This window comes from Miscanthus floridulus, chromosome 2 (genome assembly GCF_019320115.1).
Source record: "Miscanthus floridulus cultivar M001 chromosome 2, ASM1932011v1, whole genome shotgun sequence".
NCBI lineage: Eukaryota > Viridiplantae > Streptophyta > Magnoliopsida > Poales > Poaceae > Miscanthus > Miscanthus floridulus.
In genome coordinates, this window is record NC_089581.1 from 15,756,756 (window position 1) to 15,780,652 (window position 23,897).

The 23,897-nt window shown below is 44.8% G+C and overlaps 2 protein-coding genes, 2 non-coding genes and 3 pseudogenes across 5 annotated transcripts; 1 reads left to right on the plus strand and 6 right to left on the minus strand.

Annotated features, from left to right (window-relative positions):
• The first annotated feature begins 703 nt into the window (after window positions 1–703).
• Window positions 704–5,177, plus strand: LOC136517975 (LRR receptor-like serine/threonine-protein kinase RPK2; annotated as a pseudogene).
• A 3,171-nt stretch (window positions 5,178–8,348) lies between these two features.
• Window positions 8,349–10,192, minus strand: LOC136518049 (large ribosomal subunit protein uL13w-like). The gene is made up of 4 exons (XM_066511705.1): window positions 9,847–10,192; window positions 9,639–9,755; window positions 9,458–9,545; window positions 8,349–8,659 (listed from the first exon to the last, which is right to left on the minus strand). The coding sequence occupies exons 1-4, from the start codon at window positions 10,116–10,118 to the stop codon at window positions 8,516–8,518; spliced, it is 621 nt and encodes a 206-aa protein (XP_066367802.1). The 5' UTR covers window positions 10,119–10,192; the 3' UTR covers window positions 8,349–8,515.
• On the minus strand, window positions 8,806–8,887 carry LOC136541141 (small nucleolar RNA SNORD24). Its single transcript, XR_010780236.1, has one exon. It is a non-coding gene; the product is annotated as a small nucleolar RNA SNORD24 (small nucleolar RNA).
• LOC136541041 (small nucleolar RNA R12) lies at window positions 9,084–9,163 on the minus strand. Its single transcript, XR_010780148.1, has one exon. It is a non-coding gene; the product is annotated as a small nucleolar RNA R12 (small nucleolar RNA).
• Window positions 10,193–10,767: 575 nt separating the features above from the next.
• LOC136518058 (uncharacterized) lies at window positions 10,768–12,029 on the minus strand (annotated as a pseudogene).
• Window positions 12,030–12,588: 559 nt separating this feature from the next.
• Window positions 12,589–15,248, minus strand: LOC136518014 (uncharacterized; annotated as a pseudogene).
• A 590-nt stretch (window positions 15,249–15,838) lies between these two features.
• On the minus strand, window positions 15,839–21,938 carry LOC136517997 (ABC transporter B family member 25-like). Of its 2 annotated transcripts, XM_066511654.1 has the most exons (17): window positions 21,732–21,938; window positions 21,562–21,609; window positions 21,396–21,431; window positions 21,235–21,309; window positions 20,709–20,833; window positions 20,323–20,422; window positions 20,065–20,236; window positions 19,716–19,834; window positions 19,411–19,521; window positions 19,188–19,332; window positions 18,880–19,012; window positions 18,706–18,781; window positions 17,882–17,947; window positions 17,671–17,778; window positions 16,715–16,822; window positions 16,441–16,638; window positions 15,839–16,281 (listed from the first exon to the last, which is right to left on the minus strand). In XM_066511654.1, exons 1-17 carry the CDS (start codon window positions 21,795–21,797, stop codon window positions 16,012–16,014), a joined length of 1,956 nt encoding a protein of 651 aa, XP_066367751.1. In that variant the 5' UTR covers window positions 21,798–21,938; the 3' UTR covers window positions 15,839–16,011. The 2 variants fall into 2 exon arrangements, with proteins under 2 accessions (XP_066367751.1, XP_066367758.1); XM_066511661.1 differs by lacking the exon at window positions 20,709–20,833 and having other exon boundaries at window positions 20,323–20,417; window positions 21,231–21,309.
• Between the last annotated feature and the right edge of the window lie 1,959 nt (window positions 21,939–23,897).

Genomic DNA, 23,897 nt, shown 5'->3' on the forward strand with positions numbered 1-23,897 from the left:
AATAACAAAGAAAAGTTACTTCTATAATACCACTATTAAAACTTTTAATATAATAATGCAATTAGAAGTAACTTTTAATCCTATAGGTAACTTTAATATTATTATATTTGGACAGGGATAACATCGTTTGCCAAGTTTAGGGACCTGCGGTGATCATCTTAAAAGTTTAGGGATCGAGATGACACCGTCATTAGAGACCTGCTGTGATCACCTTGAAAGTTTAGAGATCTACGCCAAATTTAGAGATCCACAGATATCACTTTCGAAGTTTAGGGACTTGATGACACTGACGGTCAAGTTTAGGGACCGACGGTGAATTTTGCTCTCAGTTACAAAAAGCCACGATGCATACTAATCATTTCTCATTTCTACATCCTGTCTCGGTTTCAAGAGAAAGTAAATCATCATATTAAAAAATAATTAGCAGAGCCATCAAGCAGCGAAGTACTTCTGGTACCTCGACGAGGTACTTCCGTACTGCTAATGGAGTATCAAGCAATTCTATTATCGCCGCCTCCCTTCTCAAATTTGTTTGCTCCAATAGGAAACATGAGCACGAGGGGTGAACGAGTCAACAGCCCCAAAGCATGGGCTGGCAGCCCGCAGCTACCTCCATCAACAAACAAAACCAATCTTTCCAAGGGCAGAATCGTCACGTCAAGTACCTTAAAGATCAATGCATAAAGAAAGAGAGAGTTGTCGCTGGACCTGGACGAGTAGGGGACGGTGGCGGAGAAGAAGAAAGAGCTGGTAGGAAGCAACAGAACGAAGACTAGCACCAACCAGATCAGAGGAGAGGAGAGAAGCCAGCGAGAGATCAGAGAGAGGAATTTGCCGGCAAAAACTTGCCTTCTCCCCTCCGGAATCTAGCTAATTACTTTCCGGTCCTTCTCCCCCATGTAAGTCTCCCCTCGTCGTCGCTTGCACCTACCGTACCGGAAGCGAAGCCTCCTACAGTTCAGGTCCACATCCGGGTCGCCGCCGTCGGCTAGCTAGCCGGATATGGTGACCGCTCGCCGGGGCACGGCCTCCACCTGCGCGCTCCTGCTGCTCTTGCTGCTTCCGGCTGCGGTCTCCATCTCTTATTCCTCCGGGTTGCGCCGTGGTCAGGACCAGGACAGATCGGCGCTGCTCCAGATCAAGAACGCCTTTCCTGCCGTAGAGCTGCTCAAGCAGTGGTCCCCGGACTCTGGCGGACCCAACCACTGCTCCTGGCCGGGGGTAACCTGCGACTCGAGCTCCCGGGTCGTCGCACTGGAGGTGCCCTCTCCTTCACGGCGCTCCGGACCCGGCCGGGAGCTTGCCGGCGAGCTGCCTGCGGCGGTTGGGCTCCTCGCCGAGCTGAAAGAGGTCTCCTTTCCGTTCCACGGCCTCCGGGGCGAGATCCCCGGTGAGATCTGGCGGTTGGAGAAGCTCGAGGTGGTCAACCTCCCCGGGAACTCTCTCCGGGGCGCCCTTCCTGCCGCCTTCCCGCCGCGGCTGAGGGTTCTCTCCCTCGCTTCCAACCTGCTTCACGGTGAGATCCCCTCCTCCCTTTCCACCTGCAAAGACTTGGAGAGGTTGGATCTTTCAGGCAACCGGTTCACTGGATCGGTGCCGGGAGCGCTTGGCGGCCCTGACCAAGCTGAAGTGGCTTGACTTGTCTGGAAACCTTCTTGCCGGGGGCATCCCCTCTGGTCTGGGGAATTGCAGGCAGCTCCGCTCGCTGCGGTTGTTCTCCAATTCATTACATGGTTCAATTCCAGCGGGAATTGGAAGGCTGAGGAAACTACGGGTATTGGACGTATCGAGAAACAGATTGAGTGGCCTGGTGCCACCGGAGCTGGGGAATTGCTCAGATTTGTCAGTTCTCATATTGTCTAGCCAGTCCAATTCAGTAAAGTCACATGAGTTCAATCTGTTTAAAGGAGGGATTCCAGAGAGTGTGACAGCTTTGCCAAGACTCAGGGTGCTATGGGTGCCGAGGGCGGGCCTGGAAGGAACTCTCCCGAACAACTGGGGAAGGTGTTCTAGTTTAGAAATGGTTAATCTGGGGGGGAAATTTACTTTCTGGAGCAATCCCAAGGGAGCTAGGACAGTGCAGTAACCTCAAGTTTCTCAACCTTAGCTCGAATAGATTATCTGGTTTGCTGGATAAGGATCTCTGTCCGCATTGTATGATTGTGTTTGATGTCAGTGGAAATGAACTTTCAGGATCAATTCCAGCATGTTTGAATAAAGTCTGTGCATTTCAGCTGATGCTGGATGAAATGTCATCCAGTTATTCTTCACTCCTCATGTCCAAAACTCTACAAGAACTGCCATCGGGTTTTTGCAACTCTGGGGAGTGTTCTGTTGTGTATCATAATTTTGCAAAGAACAATCTTGAAGGTCATCTTACATCCTTGCCATTCAGTGCTGACAGGTTTGGTAACAAGACGACATATGTGTTTGTTGTTGATCACAACAAATTCACTGGATCGTTGGATTCAATTCTGTTGGAACAATGTAGCAACTTGAAGGGGCTGGTTGTAAGCTTCCGAGACAACAAGATATCTGGTCAGCTCACAGCAGAGTTTAGCAGAAAATGCAGTGCTATCAGAGCTCTGGATTTAGCTGGCAATCAAATATCAGGAATGATGCCTGATAATGTTGGTTTGTTAGGAGCACTTGTCAAGATGGACATGAGCAGAAACTTTCTGGAGTGTCAAATACCTGCCAGTTTCGAAGACTTCAAGAGCTTGAAGTTTCTCTCATTAGCTGGGAACAACCTCAGTGGCAGAATACCATCCTGTTTGGGTCAGTTGAGATCACTGAGGGTTTTAGATCTCTCATCTAATTCTCTTGCAGGTCAGATCCCAAATAACCTTGTGACACTAAGAGACATCACTGTGCTTCTACTCAACAATAATAAGCTCTCTGGAAACATCCCTGATCTTGCCTCTTCACGTTCACTGTCCATATTCAATGTTTCATTCAATGACTTGTCTGGGCCACTGCCTTCAAAAATTCACTCACTGACATGCGACAGTATTCGTGGAAATCCATCCCTCCAACCCTGTGGACTGTCAACGCTCTCTAGTCCATTAGTGAATGCCCGAGCACTAAGTGAGGCAGACAATAATCCACCACCTGACAATACAGCCCCTGATAGCAATGGTAGCGGTGGCGGATTCAGCAAAATAGAGATTGCCTCCATAACTTCGGCCTCAGCAATTGTTGCAGTTCTCCTGGCTCTGGTCATCCTTTACATTTACACACGAAAATGTGCATCAAGACCATCAAGACGTTCTCTAAGGAGAAGGGAAGTCACTGTTTTTGTTGATATTGGTGCTCCCTTGACATATGAGACTGTTTTACGTGCCAGTGGAAGCTTCAATGCAAGTAATTGCATTGGAAGTGGTGGCTTTGGAGCAACGTACAAAGCTGAGGTTGCACCAGGAAAATTGGTGGCAATAAAGAGGCTTGCTATTGGAAGATTCCAAGGCATTCAGCAGTTCCAAGCAGAGGTCAAAACACTTGGGAGGTGTCGCCATCCCAATCTTGTAACACTCATAGGATACCATCTCAGTGATTCAGAGATGTTTCTAATATATAATTTTCTGCCTGGTGGCAATTTGGAAAGGTTCATACAAGAAAGGAATAAGAGACCAATTGATTGGAGAATGCTTCACAAAATTGCTCTAGATGTTGCGCGTGCACTTGCATATCTCCATGACAATTGTGTCCCACGCATCTTGCACAGGGATGTCAAACCAAGTAACATATTGCTTGACAATGATCACACTGCCTACCTTTCTGATTTTGGATTAGCAAGGCTGCTTGGAAATTCAGAAACACATGCAACCACTGGCGTGGCAGGTACTTTTGGGTATGTAGCTCCAGAGTATGCGATGACATGCCGCGTTTCTGATAAGGCAGATGTGTATAGCTATGGAGTTGTACTTCTTGAACTCATTTCAGACAAAAAGGCACTGGATCCTTCTTTCTCTCCTTACGGGAATGGATTCAACATAGTTGCCTGGGCTTGCATGCTTCTACAAAAGGGTCGAGCTCGTGAATTCTTTATAGAAGGGCTGTGGGATGTGGCCCCACATGACGACCTTGTTGAGATTCTACACCTGGGCATCAAGTGTACGGTTGATTCTCTTTCTTCTAGGCCCACAATGAAGCAAGTTGTTCGGCGACTTAAGGAACTCAGACCACCGTCATACTAGGAATAGCAAGCAGAGATTGGCTTCCTTCTGCAAATTGAGACCAAGGTATATAAACTATTTTTCCTTCCCATTTGCTGTCTAACTCTCTTGACCAAATAGTAACAAATTCCGATTATGATTAATGTACTGATGTAGTGATATTTAAATTCTTTATCATAAAAATGTTAGATCATTCTCTTGCACGTGATTGTGTTTTAGAAATCATGAACCTTTATAAATACAAGTGTCCATGGACAAGTGTCCCTTGTGTGTCCCACCCCAGGAACAGAGCTCTGTGTATTCGTTGGGTTCAGCTGACCCGATGAAAATTTCAAATTCCATTTGAAGTTCTTTAAGGTTAGCAAATCACCCTTCTAAGTGAACCACAAAGTGTATTTGACCCAGTGGCTTAATATTCTGGCTCCACCCCTGTTCCTCCCTGAACTATTTTGAGTGAGTTTCCTGGACAGCTACGGTTCGATACTCCCCTCCTTAAAGATGAAGCCATGGGACCTGTGTTTGAGTAGCATTTTTTCTTCTTCATTCATTATATGAGGGATGTAATGCAGGACTTGTATTCTTGATCAGATGATTTGCTATTTAGCTAGTTTGTCTTGTAGATGACAGAAGATGAGCCATGAGCTGGATATAATTGTCACTTGCTGATAAAATGCAAATTTTTATAGTTATACTTACCTTTTCTTATGCACTTTTTTATTGATAAAATTACTTTACAAGTTTACATGTTCTGAATGTGCGTCATCAAAATTGAAATGTTCTGTTTTTTTAGGAATGTAGGCTGCTGGCTGTTTTGGTGACTGCAACAGCCAGTAATGTTCCAAACAAACTGGTGGCAAGCAATTCAAATGTCATTTCTCAACGGGTCAAGCAGGACATTCATGGTATTTAACCCTTATTGGTTATGTGGTCATGGATATCGCTTCAATGCCACTGCAAGCAAGCATCGAGGATGTCTGAGGAAGTTCTTAGTTCTTACATGCCTGCCAAATCTGTAAGAAGACTTCTGATATTCCCAGATATCTGCCACGCTGTTGTTTCTTTTCGAAATTTTATTGGCACACTAAGGTCTCACCCAGCGACACCCTCTGTCTTTGTCCCTGTTCAGGATGACTGGATGAGGCATTGCCGACCCAGTTAACAGGATACATTTATATGCCTTGCTGTGCAATTATTTCGGCGCAACGAGCCTCGCTGCTCTCCTGATCGGAGATCGACCACCTTGAGTCATTGGAAAAACATATCTATCAAAGCAAAGCCATATATCTGGAAGCCACTGACATGCGCGAGGACATGGAAGGATAGAACATATGGCCAATCAAAACAAAGCCATGTGAATTCATATTAAACATGGTGGTCCATATATAGCAGTTAAAAGTATCAAATCACTGATTACCTTAGTCTTTGTAACTGTACAAACTACTTTCTTGGCCTTTGTAATTGTTCAATACTACTTTCTGGCATTCATTATGCAGGCATGCAGCTGTCTTGCCATTCTGTCCATACTGATAATAGCCGAAAATAATTTTATTTGCTCGATTTGCTTTGATGAGTGATTGCATCGATTTGCAAGCTGAAGGGCCGAGTGGTCGGAAATGTGGATTAAAAAAAAGGATGTGTTGGAGACCAGACAGGTTGAAATGTTGAATCGTGGATTTAACTCAGGGACCAGACAGGAAATGTGGATTTCAAGAAATTAAAAAATTACCTAATATCGACTCCGCTGGGGATCGAACCCTACCTAATATCGACTCCGCTGGGGATCGAACCCAGAATCTCTGGTTACCTAATAGCGCCTTGTCCATTGGGCCACGGAGTCAATGTTGAGTTTAAATGAACCATTCCGTTGGAAGCATGTTGGTTATCTAGCTGCTACTTTTCCAGTATTTTTTGTGATCAAATACAAATACTTGATATCCAACAGGCAAACCATGGTGGACCAAGGTTTAAGAGATCAGCCGCGTTTTGAGGATACCTTAATACACGCATTGGTTAGGCTTAGACTTTACCTTGAACTACCATACAACTTTATTGCAGGATTCGGGTGGGTTACAGTTTCTCAGAAGAGAAATGAATTAGTTACAATGTAAATTTCCATCACTCTTGCAGGCTCCTAATTGGAACTGAACTAAGTTCCTCTCCTGTCAGTGAACAAGACTAGCAGATTGCCACTAAAATCGGTGCTCATGGTCTGGACCCTTTGCATTTCTAAGCTTCATTCTCAAGTTTTTTTTGCAGTTAATCCTCTAATGTTACATATGTGTGCACTTGTTAATATTTCTCTTGTACGAAATAGAAACATCTTTCACTCAAATTATGTGAACAATATTTATTTGTATCATGGGTCACTATCATCATCATCATCATATTGTAAATGGGCAGTATTTGCTCAAATTGACAATTTTGTCCCTGGCATTTTACTGAGTTTTTCCATGCTTTAGATAAGCCTATATAGGCTTGCTCTTGTCGTGTGCACGTCTAATTTCAGACAAAATGTTACATGCTGTGGCAAAATGGTAACTTACTCTGTTTGTGTTAGGCATGTTAACCAAAATATCTCCTGATATATGTATTATTAATTATAGTTTTTTTAACCAAAAATGTCACTTATAGCTTGGCTTCATTGGTGAAAGACGACGATAGAGCCGTGATCCTTGTTTCCCATTTTTAACATAACTTCTGACACATTCTCTAGCAACATACAAGACGCCCTGTTTGGATTCACCTAACTAAAATTTAGCTAGCTAAAATTTCATTGCTAAACTTTAGCCAGCTAAAAGTTCTCCAAGCTAGACTTTAGCTAGGATGTTTCAATCCTTCAGCTAATAGACTCAGCTAAACTTTAGTTGGGTTTAGCTTGGCTGAAGTAGCTAAACTCAGCTAAACTTTAGCTGGTCTTTTAGGATCCCTATCAACTAAATTTAGCCAACTAAAATTTAGTTGGTAGATCCAAACAGACCGTAAGAAGATGGATGCAGCTGTTTTGACGGAAGCGGTAGGCAAGGGTTTCGCTCAGGTTCAGGGACATCATGCAATTGCTGTTTCATTTTGCTTGGCATTCATTGGCTTGAAACACAATTGCTGCAGGAAGAAACCCCTGATGCACGTTGAGGCTTATACTTGTTGACTTTATTAGTATGGACTTGTGTGCATTTTTAGTGTTACTAGCTTCTTTCTGTATAAACACTCTGAAGCGTCTTTTCTGTATAAAGTTACTCAACGATTAACATATTACCATAGCTTCTCGTCCCGGTCCCGGCACTTGGAGTAGTAAACAGTTATTTTGTTGTGCGCAACAGAAAAATAACATATCTCCAGAGCTTTTTTTTTTGTGTGGATGTAGATAAATTTCTCCAGGCCTGAATGTAAATGACATAGGCCCGGAGATACTATTTGTTACACGCGTACCTGTAACCTTGTAACAGTGCTGATATTCGTGAGCTCATACGAAGACATATACTAAGGGTTAGGTGGGGGCATTCGAAGATGACCACTGGTAGTGGCAATGGCATCCATAACCTTGCATTGGAAAGTAAAATTCAGTGCCGGGAGCTCCATCAGATTCGGCTGCAAGCCTGCAACTTGAACTTACTACATCCGCAGGCTAATTTATCGCAGGATCCATTGTGACGAACCTGATGATCAATTACACCTGTTCCTGCGACTGCAATGTCCAAGCGCTACTCGTGTCTGGAGCTCGCCCAGCGCTTTCCAAGCCACACTCAATTAGCAATACAGAGAAACTCGCAGTTGTGCTTACTAGGCAATTCGTCATGTGCCGCTTAAGGGCATTTTGGATGTGGATTGAAAAATCCATCGCAATCCACTACAACATTGGATGTGGATTGGAAAATCCATCCCAATACGCTACAACACATCTGGATTGAGGTAGAGGCCTAAAGACTGGAGTCTGCTGCTAGTCCATACAGAGATTTGATGAGTGTGCAGCTGGGATTTGATCTGATAGAGCTTGTGCAACTGTGTCAGCATTGAGCAGCAGAGCATTAGGGTTCTGCCAGTGCCCAACTTAACTTGGTTAATCACCACTCCTGAATTGATAATCGTGTGGAGGGAGACAGTTCTATGGAAGCATGTGGTAGTGAGAGTCAGCGACGCATGAGACCTGTCTCCCAGAATGAGAATGCGAACCATACATCTGATAAACCAAACAGTTCATTCACCGGCTAGAAAATGTGTTCAAAATTGGAGTCACAGAAGGATAACACGGTTTACCACTCAAGATTATACTGTCACAAACTTTTACCAAACTACTTAAAACAATGGACCAGATGTTCCACAAAACTGATAGAAAGCACAGCTTCTCAGTACTTGATCGGGGCAAGAATCTCCAGCTGAGATCCCAACTTCTCCTCGGCTGTTTTCTCAGCCTTGACACGCAGCTTGGCCAGTTGCTTCCTCCTCTCATAGGCAACCTTGGCCTTCTCCTTCCTCTTCTCCTCAAGTTCCTGATAGAGCAAACAAGGGCGGTCAGAAATCACTACACAGTAGGTTAAATTACAATGTAAAAGAACGCAACGATAAAACATCAGCAACTCCTACTGCCACTCTGAAGTGATCACATGAACTGAGTCTTTCTAATAGCAATGTGATGGGCCTCAGAGATCTTGGTGGTTAAGATCATCAAATGGGAACACCCATCAAGAGTAGCAAATATTTTGATCACATCATAGGCACATCACAATAAAAACAAATGAACGAATCGATTTAAATTTAAAGGAGTTAAGGTCATACAGAACCATTCGTATGATATGAAAATGGCGCATCACCATAACAAATGCATGTATCAAATAATCAATCAAGATGACACAAACATCAGCAAAAAGCATCAGATTTCCAAACCAGAGGCAAGTATAGTCTGAAGTGGCATGATTTTGTCAGAAGTAGCTGGTTGTTAAAATCATATTGTAAAATCAATGGGAATCCGATTGATTTTTCTTCGTCATCCAGAATCATGCACATTTCAGCATAATATCTCAACCAAGATGAAAAAAGGCTATTCTAGCAACAAGAATTCAACAACAAATGTGAATAAATTCTCAGTAATAAAAGGTGTCCAGCACAGACGAAACTAAAGGAACTTCTAGTAATGCCTGAATCACCAGACTAATCATAACATCAGCACAAAAGGCAAGACAGTTCATTTCCAATTAGAAAAAGATACCAATCATAACATCAGCACAAAGTGTTCGTGCAAAACGATGCCACATACTTATACAAGAAAATAAGTGTGGGAAAACGCTTACCCTGATGGTGTCATGGTAGTTCCATCCGACCTCCTTAGAGAGCTCGCCGAGGAGGCAGTACTTGTGCCCAGGCTGCAGCCTCAGAACCCTACGAACCACAACAACAGAACACCATCAGACACGAACATCACAAGCTAAGATCAACCAGCAATCAGTCTCGAACACTAATGAAAACACATACTTAAGAGCGTCAGGGATGACCACGCGCTTGGTCTTGTCGTACGGCGGCGGGACGCCCTCGTAGGTCTTGAGCCTCGCCAGAGCCGCCTCTCCCCTCTTGGTCTTGTGCGGAATCATACTGCAAACACAACCGCAGCACACATAAATCCCACAACGCATCGCAAAAACAAAATCAGACGGATCCGGGCGGCGTTGCGTTGCTCACATACCCGCGGATGGTGCGCCACAGGATCTTGGCGGGGGCGCGGAAGTGGATGGGGCCGTGAGACGGCTTGGTGTTCATCCGCTTGCGGAGGAAGCGGAGGTACTTCATCTTCTGGCGGACGAGGCCGCCCGACATGCAGATCTCCTCGCAGCGGACGACGACCACCTTCTGCCCATTCAGCAGCTCCTTGGCGATAATAGACGACAGGCGTCCGAGCATGTGGTGGCGCGCGTCCACCACGATGCGCTTCACGCACACGCCGGAACCGGAGACCATGGCGGCCTTACCTGTGAGGCGGCGGCGGCGCTAGGGTTGGGAGTGGCTGGGGGAGCGGGTGAAGTGGACACGAGAGGTGTTAGGGTTTCTCATTTATAGAGATCAAGGACAGGGTTCATTAATGGGCCAGGCGGTGGCAACGTTTCTCTTTGAAAAGGCCCATGCCCGCTGTTGGGTGTGCGGAAGATGAAGTGCCTTTGGGCTGGTTGGAGAAGACCGTCAGGGTTACTGGCTCACTTGCAATATCTAATGCAACTGAAATGTTCAATTGATTGCATGGATTACCAGAGGGAATGTTCCTGCAATTTCGGGTAATACAAATGGGATACAACTGAACTAATCCATATTGCAATTGGTCCTTGCCTTTTAATTTAGGTAACTGGGATCACAGATGTCAATTAGGAGATTTTAAAATTGGAGCAGAATAACAATTTTGACTTATTACTTTCCCTTGCTACCCTTGCTTAGTATTGTGGGCTGTGGTTCAGTATTAATGAACACCAAGCCTGCATTATGTGGTTGTATAGAATATATATAAGCAGCAATTGGCACAGTATTCCTCATGTCTTAAAACCGTTGTAATTACGTATTAGTACTGCTGTATCAAAGCAGGAAGCCGAAATAGCAAACCTGTGCATATATTGCCGTTTCCAAATTATGATCCAATACACTTGTACCTTTCTCCATGCCTCCATACATGCGTCTGTTTTGAAAAAGAAATTATTTCGGTCTTTGCGACCGCATACAACCAAAGTGTTACATTATTTTGACACAACATCCAATTTTAAGAGCAAAAATTTGACAATTGCTTGATCATAAGAGTTGGAATTGTCAAATGCATTCTCCATTTCTCCTCGTTGCTCCCTGGATCCCGGGCTGGCTCCAAGACTATTCGTCCTTTGTGGGGAAAGGAAGACCTTATCTGACTATGAACTTTCATCCATTCACTTCTTGAGACGTTGTTTCATGGTCGAACTCCTAGCATGGACTTCTGCCAATGCTGTCGTGCTCGATTGCTTCCTGGAGCTCGGAGAACTCCACCATGATATTGTTTTCCGTTGCGATTTCCTTGACCACTTTCTTCTTCAGCTCCATGTTTGTTTTGTCGCCGGATAACTTCCACACCAACTGCAACGGTAACACAAACCAACCCTGTAAATGTTAGGAATACCTTTTGCCAGTTCCATATCCATGATAAGATATGCTAGACAAAGTTCATGCTAGTTACCATGGGATCGACAATGCCGGTTCCCTCCTTTGCAATCGCAGCCAAGTCGCTACCATGCAAACTTGTCTTCCAGGATGGTGCGTGCGAACTGCAGCTCCGGCAGATCGCCGCACCACCTGGCTGCAAACATGATCCCAGCGGCCGCCTCCCTCATCTCCTCGCTGCACTCCCTGCACATGAAGCACAACACAGTAGTCATGCAACTGAAAAACAGGCGAGAAACCAAATAGAATAGCAGATCATGCCAAATGCTTCAAGCGATCAAGTTAAGATGCTAAGTACCATATGAAATGAACTTACTGCGGTTTGTCTAATTGCGTGGCATGCTCAACGAGTCGCTTGCAGTAGAGCTCAATGATGTCGAACGACTGCATCATGTTATCCTCCTCTATGACCTGCTCTGCCTGCACGGAGAAATCAAGGTTGCATTGGTTCGTTAGTGCTCCCGCGTTGGACGAGTACGACGCTTCATTTGATGTGTGTTTAGAGAGATCGTAGGTCCGTACGCGAAGGAGAGCACGGTGGAGGTAGCCGAGGGAGAGGAGCTGGCCGACATCGCTACGGCAGATTGACTTGCGAGCAAGGCGGGGACGGCGTGCAATGGCGAGGCGCGACAAGGCGAGCTCGAGAAGCTTCTTAACCCTCGAGGTCTGCTTGGAGGTCTTCCCATGGAAGAATCCCATGGTGATTACGGTGGATCGCCGGATCGGTCGATCCAGCTGCCTGCCGTTTCACAGTGTTCCTGGGGTCTTGGTGTCGTTGGTGTCTTTCTTGTATATGTAATGTAAACACTGGGGTTTAGCTTTCGATTCAGTCTTTTGCTTGATGTTGATGGAAAGGAATGGGAAGAAGGCGACTTGCTAGTGGATTGATCTGAAGTCTGCCATGGGGGAACGAAGATTTTATAGGGCCATCTAGTAAGTAGTAACCGTGGCAAGGCTAAGTTTACTGTGTCTAAAACGAGCTCGTTTTGCATTTGCATGTTCAGAGCCTTGTTGCAAACTTGCAACACGTGCCTGAACAAGGGTAGTAAGCCAAACGTGCACAAAGTTACTGGTGGTAAAGCAAATAAAACGTGCAAAACATTTACAAGGATAAACCAAAATGGAGCACGGAAAAAACAGTGCAGTTTAGCGCCTGATATTTGTAAGCTGTCCTGTGGTTAGCTAGTTTTCACTGTCAAGTAACGTAGGAGAGAGGAAAAATTGCAGTATATGGCTGCACAAGATAGACAAAAGCAGTTGTGTGTCATATTCAGTATAAGTGAACGTTGAAAAGCTTGGCATATAGGAGATGTTGGACAAATACAGGATTGCGCAGAGCTTTGTAAGGAGAATCATCCACTAGTAATGTATTTGAAGGTGAATAGTCCCCCTCTTCCCATGGAAGATCTGGTTCTTCCATGTTCCATAGTTTTCTCAATTCCTTCAGCACTAATGGTTTGTGCTTATTCTCTAGTGTTTTGTGTCCGGTGAATGTGCATTTAGACAAGTCCTGGACATATTAAGGCCATAAATAAATATATTAGGAGCAAAGAAAAACTCAGAAAGAGAACAAGCATTTGTTTAGTTGACCTACCCAACAAAACAGTAGGCGCGGTTTGAATTCACTCATAACAATATCAACAACCGAAGCAACATTTTCTCTGCACAAATTAGAATGCCACAATAAGTACCAAGCAAAACAAAATAGGAAATCCAAAATGGAGAAAGATGAAAAGAAATCATACTTTTTTTCTTGAGGACCATATGCCTAGCTCAAAATTCAGGGCACAGAAGTTGAGAAAATCATCACAGTAAGGCCTTTGGAAGACTGATAAAAGGAATATATTATCATATCATATATAAACATCTTCAACCACATTCTGGATCAGCAATGTGTCAAATAATAACTATAGGTGATAATACTAGAAATTTCACCTAATTTTCTTCGAACCTTGGCATCAGCCATGTGAGTATTGTGGTAGTCTTCGTTGATATCCGCAAGTAAACCATTAAGATCTAAAATGAGAAGCTTTTTCTTCGGTAACCCTAAGGACTTTCCCGGCGAAAAGACAAGTTTGAGCTTTTCCATATATTCCTCAGCCAAATCGGAAGGGATCAGGTAGTTAACATTGCGACTGCTTGACAAACATGCTAAGTCTTGCTCTTGCAATCCATTTCTCACCACATTTGTGCAGTCCAAATTATTCTTTGCCAGACCATACTTATTTTCAAAGCTGTTGTCCAAACTATTCGTTCCCAGTTCACAGCTCTTTTCAATAGCGCCTTCCAAATTCACAGCAAATGGTCCTGATTTCTTTGCATTGTTGACTAAAACTAAGTTAGCCATGGGTGCCTTCTTCTGATCTTGCTTCTTACTCTGTTCCTCTGGTTTAAGACCTGAAATACAGTTCTCAGAAAGGAACATCATCAAACCAGAATTATCAGCAGAAGTTGGTGCTGGAGAATCCTGTGAAGTAGCTTTTTTGCGACGATTATGCCTTTTCCCGCCTCTTTTTTTTCCTTCTCCTTTTTCCCTCCTGTAAACTGCTGGAGTTGAGAGAAGAAACATTTTCATTTTCCTCATATTCTTCCGACTTCTGCAGAGAGAGGAGGCCATTCTGGTATACTTCTTCCAGGTTCCCTGGCAAATCGGCACTCTTCATCTTGTGATAATCCATATCAGTTCCTCGTGCAGTGCAACTATTAATCGGGTACCTTACATCGGATCTTTTAAATATCTTGCTCCTTGAGGCTTCATTTTCTCTGATAGAATGTTCACGGCGGGCAAGAGAAGAGCAGGCAGCACCATCAGCCGCAGAATCTTGTAGCGCCTTATTCCCAGCCTGAAAATTTCTCTTTCTTGTTTTATTCACAGCGGCGCGGCCATGAAGCCTATCCATGGCGGATGGCGCGGCGCGGCACGCCAAGGCAGTAGCGGCATACCTGAAACGGGGGACGCAGTTGGTGCTTCGTCCGCCGCCGCAGCCGCGCGGGCGCTCCGATCACACCGTCTCCGAGACCTCCGCCGGTTCCTGCCCCTCGTCGCCGGCGTGGCAGCAGCGCCGGCCGGAGCCACCGGGGCTGTGGCCGCTGCGTTCTGCGGCTCCACGGCCAGCACGGCCGCACTGACCCCCGTTGCCGTGGCTGCAGCTGCGGCTGTCCGCTGCCTCTGCCGGCGGCGCCGTCGACGGTCCCGCCGCTTGGACGCCGCGCGCCTCGCCGGCGGCGGGTCCATCCGATCTAGTTCACCGAGGGAGACCCCGAAAAGGAAAGGGGCGGCGTCCGGGCACTGGGCACAGGTCAGAAGGCACGGTAGGTTTGACGCGTTAAAGAGAGCCTCTCGTGCTCTTCCCCGAGGTCGAGACTCGAGAGCTCAAAGTGGACGGGCCAGGCGTGCGCGTACGAACTGCGAAGCCGAGGGAATGGTTCGAGTCGGCACAGCTTTTTGTCCCCAGATGAGACGGTCTACACGAACCGTGTGCCGCCGTGCGACACATTTCCTTTTTTTTCTCTCTCTCTCGAGATACGTGCATACAGTGTACCGGTCCCGAACGTGAGAGCCACTGTTTCACTCTTGGAGCACAAGTTTAGGTACAATTTAGTTGTGGTATATAAAAAGAAAAAAGAAATAACACTAGGGCAAATGTTGTCAGTAGAAATCGATAAATGGTTTCCATAAACAAGAAAATTCCAAAAGCAACATGTACGACAAAAAAATGCTTAGAAGATAGAAGAACATGACAAGTAATAACCGTCGCAAAGGGGCTACATTAATTTTAGCTTTTACGAACATGATATGTAACCGTCGCATCAAGGATCGTCTCTACGTATAAATTATAGCTTTATACAATTTCACCAAATCTTGAGCTTAAATCAGCTAATGTTTCTTATCAATGTATGAGTGAATGTTTTGCATATGGGCCATTGTACGAGTAATTGGGGTGCTGTGCGCTACGATAGCTGATGGAGGGACAAATAGGGATGGGTGGAAGTTGGGACTAACACTCTACTACCACATAAAGAAGGAAATACGGAGACAAGCACATGTACTAATCTGATCGAACAACATCCCATTTAACTTGCAATTTCTACGAAAACGCATTATCTTAATAAATAGAAAGACCTATTGTCATTCTAAAGGGAAAAATAGATTATCTATGAAAATGGAAGCATTATTTCGGGATGAACTAATAATTTCATATTACAAATCTTAATATATTTGTAATGTTATTAGTGGTCAAACTCTATAAAGTTTTACTATACACATCGATCCCTCATCTACTTGAGAACGGAAGGAGTTTGTTTCAACACGTTTAACGCTTTTTAGGGGCCGGCAGCTAGTCATATATAATCGAAATCTCAAGGCACATCATGCTTTCGTTTCATGTTTTGAAGAGATGTTTTAGATAGAAACAACACCGAATGTCACTCAGGTACACAACGTCGTTGTGTAACGAAGTGATGCAACTCGGATCCGCTTAGTGCACCAGCAAGAAATTCGCACAGCATAAACACAAACTCCTGCCAATTAGCCATATGTGTAGGACTAGCCAATTAGCTAGGCACTCCTGCCCCAACTGTAGCATCGTGTGATATCAATGGTTTCGCGTGATTCGCAGTGGCATACATCAAGATCAAGGTTACATACAACTTCAGTGGATTCAAATGAACTGTGGTCTGCCTAATATAAGGAGCGGGGGTACTGCTTGGGTTCGGCTTCAATTTCGCTGGCCTCGTTGATGCTGCTGGTGGCCTCAAACTTCGGCCCTTGCAGCTGCCTCTTCACCAAGGCTGTGTATATGCCGTTGTGGTCCAGGAGTTCGTCGTGTGTGCCGCTCTCCACGATTAGGCCGTCAGAGATGACGGCGACGGTGTCAGCACTCTTGACGGTCGAGAGCCGGTGAGCTATCACAAGGACAGTCCTCCCTTTCATCAAGGAGTCCATTGCATCCTGTGGCACATGTAGGGGAAAAAACAACGTCACGTTCCAGCTCGCCAAGCAAGAAACAAAGCACATTTGACTGATACTATCACAGATGGGTTCGCAGTTAAGAGTGTTGTTTGTTTCTTGCTGGCACCAGCAGTTTAGGAGATGGCCGTTCGTGCTTACCTGGACAAGATATTCGCTTTCAGCATCCAGGGCACTGGTAGCTTCATCCAGGAGAAGCACTCGTGGGTTCATAAGCAAAGCTCTCGCAATGGCGATCCTCTGCTTCTGCCCGCCGGATAACCTGATCCCTCGCTCGCCAACGACAGTCTTATATTGGTCGGGAAAACTGCATATGAAGTTGTGTGCATTCGCCATTTTCTGCATCAGAGAGATAGTTGATAAGGATGTACAATCCTGCAGTCGTGCACTAGTGTTTCTGAATGCAGATACTTACAGCTGCACTCTCAACGTCAGCAAAGTCCGTTTTGCCCTCTAATCCATAAGCAATATTCTCTTCGATGGTGCAGTTAAAGAGTGTAGGCTCCTGACTGACTATGCTTACCTGAAATCAGTCCATAAACATTTGGAAAAAATAAGGATATTCTACTTGCCAGAACAATAATCTCATGGTAAACTGCACTATTGTAGAGCTCATATAGCACAACTTTTTCAAGGACTTCCATTTAACTCTAGCAAATTCTGGATTTGCTTGTTGGTTTGTGAACTGAATGTTGAGCATAATTACAATTTGGATTTTTTTCCAACTAATAATCTGAAAAACCATGAAAGAAATATTATTTTTTCGGAAAAAGGACACATGGCTGTTTAAAATAGGCATGTCATGATTAAAATCGACTGGAAATAGAAACCTATAGGTTCTTGTTCAAGCTACAGATTTAGATGGGTGGTTGCTTCTTTTTTTCAACACTCAGGACTCAGCATTGCATAGTACAGACTATAGAATTATAAGTGCTCATTACTAGTTGAATTTTGAACAGATGATGATAATGCTGGTTTGAGTTACCAACCAAAATACTTTCACATTCCCCAATTCACCAAATTTCATACCAGTGCTACTCCAAATTACTGTTTAGGGCTTGTTTGTGTTGAGGTGGAAACTAAACTAATTTCCACTCTAATCCACCTCAACACATGTGGATTGATGTGAATAGCATCCAAACAAGGCCTTAAAGTAGCCAAAATTACTGGATTCACCAGAATCCAGATTATTAGGTGGAACAATGAAATGAAATTTTGGCACAAATGAAAGGATCGAACTAGCTATAGTCAGTTCAGGACAATAACGTATCATCAATTCATCATCCACCAGAATTGTGAACCTTGCAACACTACCCTAGCTTAGATAATATTTTTTCCACAATATAACTAGAAAATAGTTGCATGACATACCTTGCTGTGAAGATATTGATGCGAAATTTGTACCAATGGTACTCCATTAAGCAATATCCTTCCCTTTAGAGGGTCATAAAACCGCTCAATCAAATTTGCTATTGTGGTCTGCAAAAGTTAATGCTATAATTGAGGCTGCAGTTTGAAGACACTTTCTACTTTAAGATAAAGTGTGTCATGTAATTAGTATGGGCAAAAAAAAAAAACTTACTTTACCACCACCACTTGGCCCAACAAGTGCAACCTTTGAACCTGGAGCTAACTTTAGCGTTATTCCCTGCAATATTGTTGATAGCAAGCATAAGCATAACTACAATGCTCCCATGACGAAAACTAGCCACTAGCACAACAAATATTATTCAAGCAAATGTCCTCACAAAAAAAAAAATCAAGCTAATGATGAAGTTCCCATATATGTCATCCTAAAAAGTTCCATATGAACCAGTCAAAACACAATGTTTTTGAAACAAAAGCTAAGTTAGAACTTTTGTTAATGTTGTAATGTGAACTCATGTATGCCGTTATATTTTTTTTCCTTGTAGAGTGAAAAGGGCTAGAGCTCTGCCTACAGCCCTACATTAAAGTACACAGACTAATATAAGAGTAAACAGAGTTGGCACTCGACAGCCCCAACTGCGTTCACAAAATTGCAATGGCCTTCTCACCTGGGATCACAGAGGAATGAACTACAATAAAACAAAACGTGGAAAAACACAATGGAATGGATTGTTATTCCTTTAAAAAAGAGAGCCCACTAATCAGGTAACCCAGAAGAGCCCACAAGAATTTTTTTTGAAAGTAAAAGGCAGGAGCTCTGCCGCTCAATTAAGTAGTGAAAAGAGGTTTATGTACACATGACACCTAAGGTGCCAAAACACCGTGGTCCGAAGACCAAGAGCCCACAAGAATATGGATGGAAGCTGGAGCAAGCTAGGCTCCTAGTTTCTCTTTACATATACACTGTTTATATATAAGGAAGGAAAATGACAAATCTGGTAAATGGCCATGTCAGTTGCACAGTATTCTGGGAGGTACCTTAAGAATCATATGAGAAGGGCGAGAAGGATATGCGAACCAGACATCATCAAGCTCAACTTCCCCATCCTTTTCACTAAAAAGAAAAAATGAATGGTCATTAATTAAAGGTACTGTGCACTGCTATTGAGTAAGCAGAACCACTCTAGAAAGCTGATAGACAAAGAAACTAACTTTATTGGACATTTGTCCCCAGAGTTCGTCATTGAGGAAACACGGTCCAGAAGTTGAAAAACTCTACGGCTTGCACCAGAGGCTTTCATTACAGTTGTGTATAGTCCTGACAAGGCAGATACTGACGAACCAACTGCATACACAAGAAATTGAATTGTTCATAAATATCAATAAACCATAAACTATACATTTAAAAAACAATGTGCCAACCTGTGTAAACAACGCTTATATGCTTCCTTTAAAATTTACAGTGACAAAATCAGGCATGATGCTAGGTTCAGTATAAATACTGTTAAGCTGGAAAGTACCTGTAAGGCTGTATAAGATGAATGATGTAAGAGAACCAGTTGTCATGTAGCCATTGATGGTTAAGTTGGCGCCATAAATAACAACAATAACCACTGACAAGGTTGATGCTGCATTAAGCCCTCCAGAAAATAAGCCAACAACTTTCTACAAATGATTTGCATTGAATCAGACCATTAATTTATGGAATGTGGTGCTATTTTACATGAATGGTAGGGCACTCACAGCTTGTTTCAGACCAAGTTTAAGTGTCTCCTCTACTTTTCCACCATAGCGTGAAATCTCATGAGATTCCTGAGCAAAGGATCTTACTGTGCGGATGGCACCAAACGATTCCTGAATGGTAGTAGATAGACTTATATCAAGGCATAAATAGAAAGGAAAAAACGATTCTGTTATATGCATGCAATCCAAAGTCAAAACATCAATTTGCTTCTTTTTGGTGACAGTAACCAAATAAAGGGTTCGCGGAAACCTCCTCACATGTCCATTAGTCAATCACAAGCCACAAGATGCTCTGGTGTACAAACCTCAGCTATGGATGAAGCTACAGCTGCAGCAGCTTGTGTCTGATGTGAAAGCTCACGAAGAAAGCGTCCAAATTTACGCACAGCAACTGATATAACGGGGACAATTACAAGTGCCAGCACTGTGCAGATAGCAACCAATGAGATTGACTTGATCATATGCAGAGGGTTTACACAAAATTAAAGAAAAATGCTCAAATAAATGTTGATGGTTTGACAATTATCACATGCTCAGCCATGTTCCTTTGTGAAGTTCAGCTAAGCATATAAAGCTTCTGTGCACAATAGCCTTCCAAATAAGAATAAAATGCCAACTGAGTTCTATATATAGAGTACAAAACATATTACTTACATGTTAACTTCCATGAAGTTGAAAACATAAAACCAAGACCAATAGCTGTAGTAGTGACATTGCGCAGTGCCTCTGATAGGTTGGTTGTAGCAGCATTCTTTATTATTTGTGTATCTTCAGAAAGCCTGCTTAAGAGCTCTCCTGTTCTAGTCACATCAAAAAACGCTATTTCCTGCGGTGGCACAATTCTTACTAGTAAGAATGTTGCTGTATGGAGAACTATACGTGATAAACTTTGGATAGAAGAAACTTGCTTGCCTGGTTTATGAGATGACTGAACAAGTCCTTCCTTAGTCGAGCGACTACTCTCTCACTAGCAGAATTGAATAGCCATGCCCGAAGAGCCGTGCAAACTGAACTGAAACAAGGTAAGACATGGTTTTTATTGATTCAAAGCATCTGCCAAAAAAAAACCAACTCGGTATATTATATAAGCAGAACCCTGTTTTCTAAATGAGAAAGTATCTGTTCAAGAAAAAAATTTGAAAAAGTATTTAGTGAATATGGTTTAATTAGTACAAAATAAGATTGTGGCATAACTCAGATCCAGTAAACATAAAGTGAATAAACAGAAGATTGTAAAGTTTCAGTATACAGCATCCTGATGATTTCTCATAGTCAATTTTTCAGAGAAAGAAAGATACCCGACTAAAACGATTGTCACAATGTACAAAATTGTGCCCTTCACATCCTCCAGGGCTTGCGCCTTATCTTCTGGTCGCCGAACATCTCTTGACACAATGTCAATTATCTTGCCACCATATTTCGGCTGTAGGACATCACAAGATGATCCATGCATTACAACATGAAAACAAATGTTTCATGAGTCATGACCTCTTCAAGAAAGAAAATAACAATTGCCCTGAAAGTGGTTGTATTCTACTCATCATTGGACACTGATTCATACTAGCAACAGTTTGAACAAAAGCCTCTAAATATCTAGAGACTCGACTTATTTCAATTCCACCAAGACTTGTGGTGCTAGCTGAATTTAATTCAACATACATGCTAATTGCTAACAGAGGAACCAGATTTCTGCATGCTGTGCTCAAGCCCTCATGAAGACAGGAAAGGCTTACCGCTATCCTTGTTCCAAAAAGTGAAAAGGTTACCCAAAAAAAAAAACATTAGCATCGATAGTTTTCTTTCCAACAAGTGGCAGGTACCTACAACGAGAAGGTTGCTGAGGGAGGCGACGAGCAGCGCCATAGTGGCGAGGACCAGCTTCCCGGCGTCATGCTTGGCCTGCAAACCCGTGCTCATCAGTTCAGCATGACCAGCATCACCACAAGAGAAAGAGCTAAAAATCGAAGAGAGAAGCGCTCACTCACAAGTTTGATGACCCGACAGAAGCCGACGTTCGCTGGCTGAGGTACAAAATAAAATAAAAAGGCGAGGATTAGTTATTATGCAGCCGGCGGTTGTAATTCGGAGGTTTGTCCTTGTGCGGCAGATGGAGAAAGGAAGGGGTAGGAGGGCAGGGGCTGGGCGTCTAACCTGGACGTTGCTGCCCTCTTCCAGGTCGGTGAGCGCCCTTGACGTCTCCTGCACGCACCGCAAGCACCAGCTCGATCATCAGAAACCAAATTCCAAGCGCAATCGTCTGAAACCAAATTCGAAGAGGAGCCTGTGGGCTGCGGCTGGGAGGCGCAGAGAGAGAAGCCTACCCCGTCGCCGAGGAGGGGGACACGGTTCGCCTTGGGCACCGTCTTGATGCGCATATTCTTCCCCATCGCCGCCGCCCCTCGGTCGCGCGCCGAAGAGAGCCCAGTCACGCCTCACGCGCTGGCTCGACGCGGCAGCGAGGCGACGCACGAGGGGGAGTGAGGTGAGGTGAGCCGAGCCGAGCCGCGGGAGGGAGGGAGGGAGGGAGACGAGACGAGCGAGACGAGCGGACCTGCTTTGTTGTTGCGTAGCGCTGTGCGGGTGCGGGAAAATGACTGATGAATGGGGGGTGATCACAATTCACATTCACATGGGAGTATGGGACATGGCACGGGGAGAGGGGGAAGGGACAGAGGGGCACGTACGGCCAAGGCCAACAAGCCGAGGGACGGACGCGACTGGGACAGGCGCCTGCTTCCACCGTACCGTTCCCGGTAGCAGTCGAGTACTAGGTGCCGATCCGGCGTGTCGCCCACTCCAAGAGGCCAAGTCCAAGTGCGTGCCCACTTGGATCTGTTTTTCAGCTTTATTTATGAGAATGACGAGTGATTAGGGATCTGCGGCTTGATCATTGTGTGATGACCCATGTCACATGGGAATCTATTTTGATGTTTTCTTTTGTCATAACACAGACGTAAACATTTATGGCCCTATTTGGTTGGAAGCTTCTAGAAAAGCTGCTTTGGAATGTAATCTGGAAGCCCGTTTGGTTGACACAGGTGGCTTTTGGAAAAGCTTCCCTCCCTTACAAGCGGACCCCACATGTCATAGACAGCCAGGCATCTTCTCCTTCCTCTCGACACGGGGATGGCCGGCTCACCCAACCGCCGGGTCGGGCAGCACCGCAGGGGACGGGTCTGCGCCACCAGAAGCTCTGGGCGGTGGCGCTGTCGATGAACGCCGGCGCGACCGTCACGGATCTGAGGAGAGGGACAACTGGAGAGGGAGGGCAGCTCGGAAGCCAGAGAGGGAGGGGTCGCGCCTGCTGCTCGATGGGATGGCCTCGTTGCGGCCGCTGGTCGCGTCGCAGGGGCTGTACCCGCCGGAGCTAGGGCAGGTGCGCATTCGGCTGTGCTCGCCCCGCACCCGTCGGATCTGGGCAGCCGGCGCAGGGGCAGCTCGTGCCGTCCATGGGAGGGACAGGGGAGGGAAAGGAGCTCGCGCCGTCCATGGGGCCTCGCCGGAGGTTCACGTGGACCTCCGCCGAAGTCGCCGGTGAAGGTTGGGCACCACCGCTGCCTGGGAGGAGCGGCTCTGGCGCCGCCACGCGCCGATGGTGCCTGGCCGCCGCGCGCCGGTGAAGTCTGGGGCGTTGCGCGCCGGTGAAGGGTGAGCGCCGCCGCTAGCCCAGGCCCGGACGCGACTCAGCGGACGGAACAGAAACGAAAATAAACCAACCGGTATCTCGTAACCAGTGGCAGGTGAAAGGAGGAGGAGAGGTGCTTTTGCATCTGATTACCCAAAAGCAGCTGATATATGGGGTTTCTTAAGGTAACTTGAATAGGAATTCTAATCCAAATAGAGTTCTTCTGTCATACCAGGCTTTTTGCCTAGAATAGCCTGATCGAATAGGTGTAACAGAACCGCCCAATTTATACAAGATCAAGTACGGCTGTCCCCGCTAACACGTTGACACACACATACTTTCACTCATATAAACCCGGTAGTCCGCCGAGTGTCCCGAAAGACCTCGGTAAATCAACATCACAACCAAGATCGCGTGATTAAGTAAATACACATCACATACGCAGGGTTGCAGCGGAAAATAATATTACAAATGAATTCACAAATAATAGTACAAGTTTGGGTTTCAAAACCGATTAGTGAAAACAACATAGCTTTCAAAAGATTACATTAATATATGTTCCAAATACATTGCTAGCATAAGTGACATCATCCGACAAAAGCATATAGACGAGAAGTAACTATAGAATCACCGAGCCCATCGGCGGTTAGCCACCATCTTCACAGACCGAGAACTTCACCTGCAACATGATGGGATAAACCCTGAGTACGAGAAGGTACTCAGCCAGACTTTGTAACACCCCGGGTGTTTAAGTATTAAAAACTGGACATGTCATCATATGCATTGCAAGGCATTGGTCATATTGCAAACTTTGATATGCATTCACTCAAACAAGTTTATATTTATGTTATAAGTATTGCTT

What these genes read in the sequence shown, in the direction of transcription:
- LOC136518049 (XM_066511705.1), bottom strand. Translation starts at nt 10,118, where the DNA reads ATGGTCTCCGGTTCCGGCGTGTGCGTGAAGCGCATCGTGGTGGACGCG. An exon ending in GTCATCCCTGACGCTCTTAA is followed by an intron (nt 9,546 to 9,638) that starts GTATGTGTTTTC and finishes TGTGGTTCGTAG; the next exon opens with GGTTCTGAGGCTGCAGCCTG. An exon ending in ACTACCATGACACCATCAGG is followed by an intron (nt 8,660 to 9,457) that starts GTAAGCGTTTTC and finishes TTGCTCTATCAG; the next exon opens with GAACTTGAGGAGAAGAGGAA.
- LOC136517997 (XM_066511654.1), bottom strand. Translation starts at nt 21,797, where the DNA reads ATGGGGAAGAATATGCGCATCAAGACGGTGCCCAAGGCGAACCGTGTC. An exon ending in TCAGTCATCTCATAAACCAG is followed by an intron (nt 20,237 to 20,322) that starts GCAAGCAAGTTT and finishes GTGCCACCGCAG; the next exon opens with GAAATAGCGTTTTTTGATGT. An exon ending in GGCCAAGTGGTGGTGGTAAA is followed by an intron (nt 17,779 to 17,881) that starts GTAAGTTTTTTT and finishes TAACTTTTGCAG; the next exon opens with ACCACAATAGCAAATTTGAT.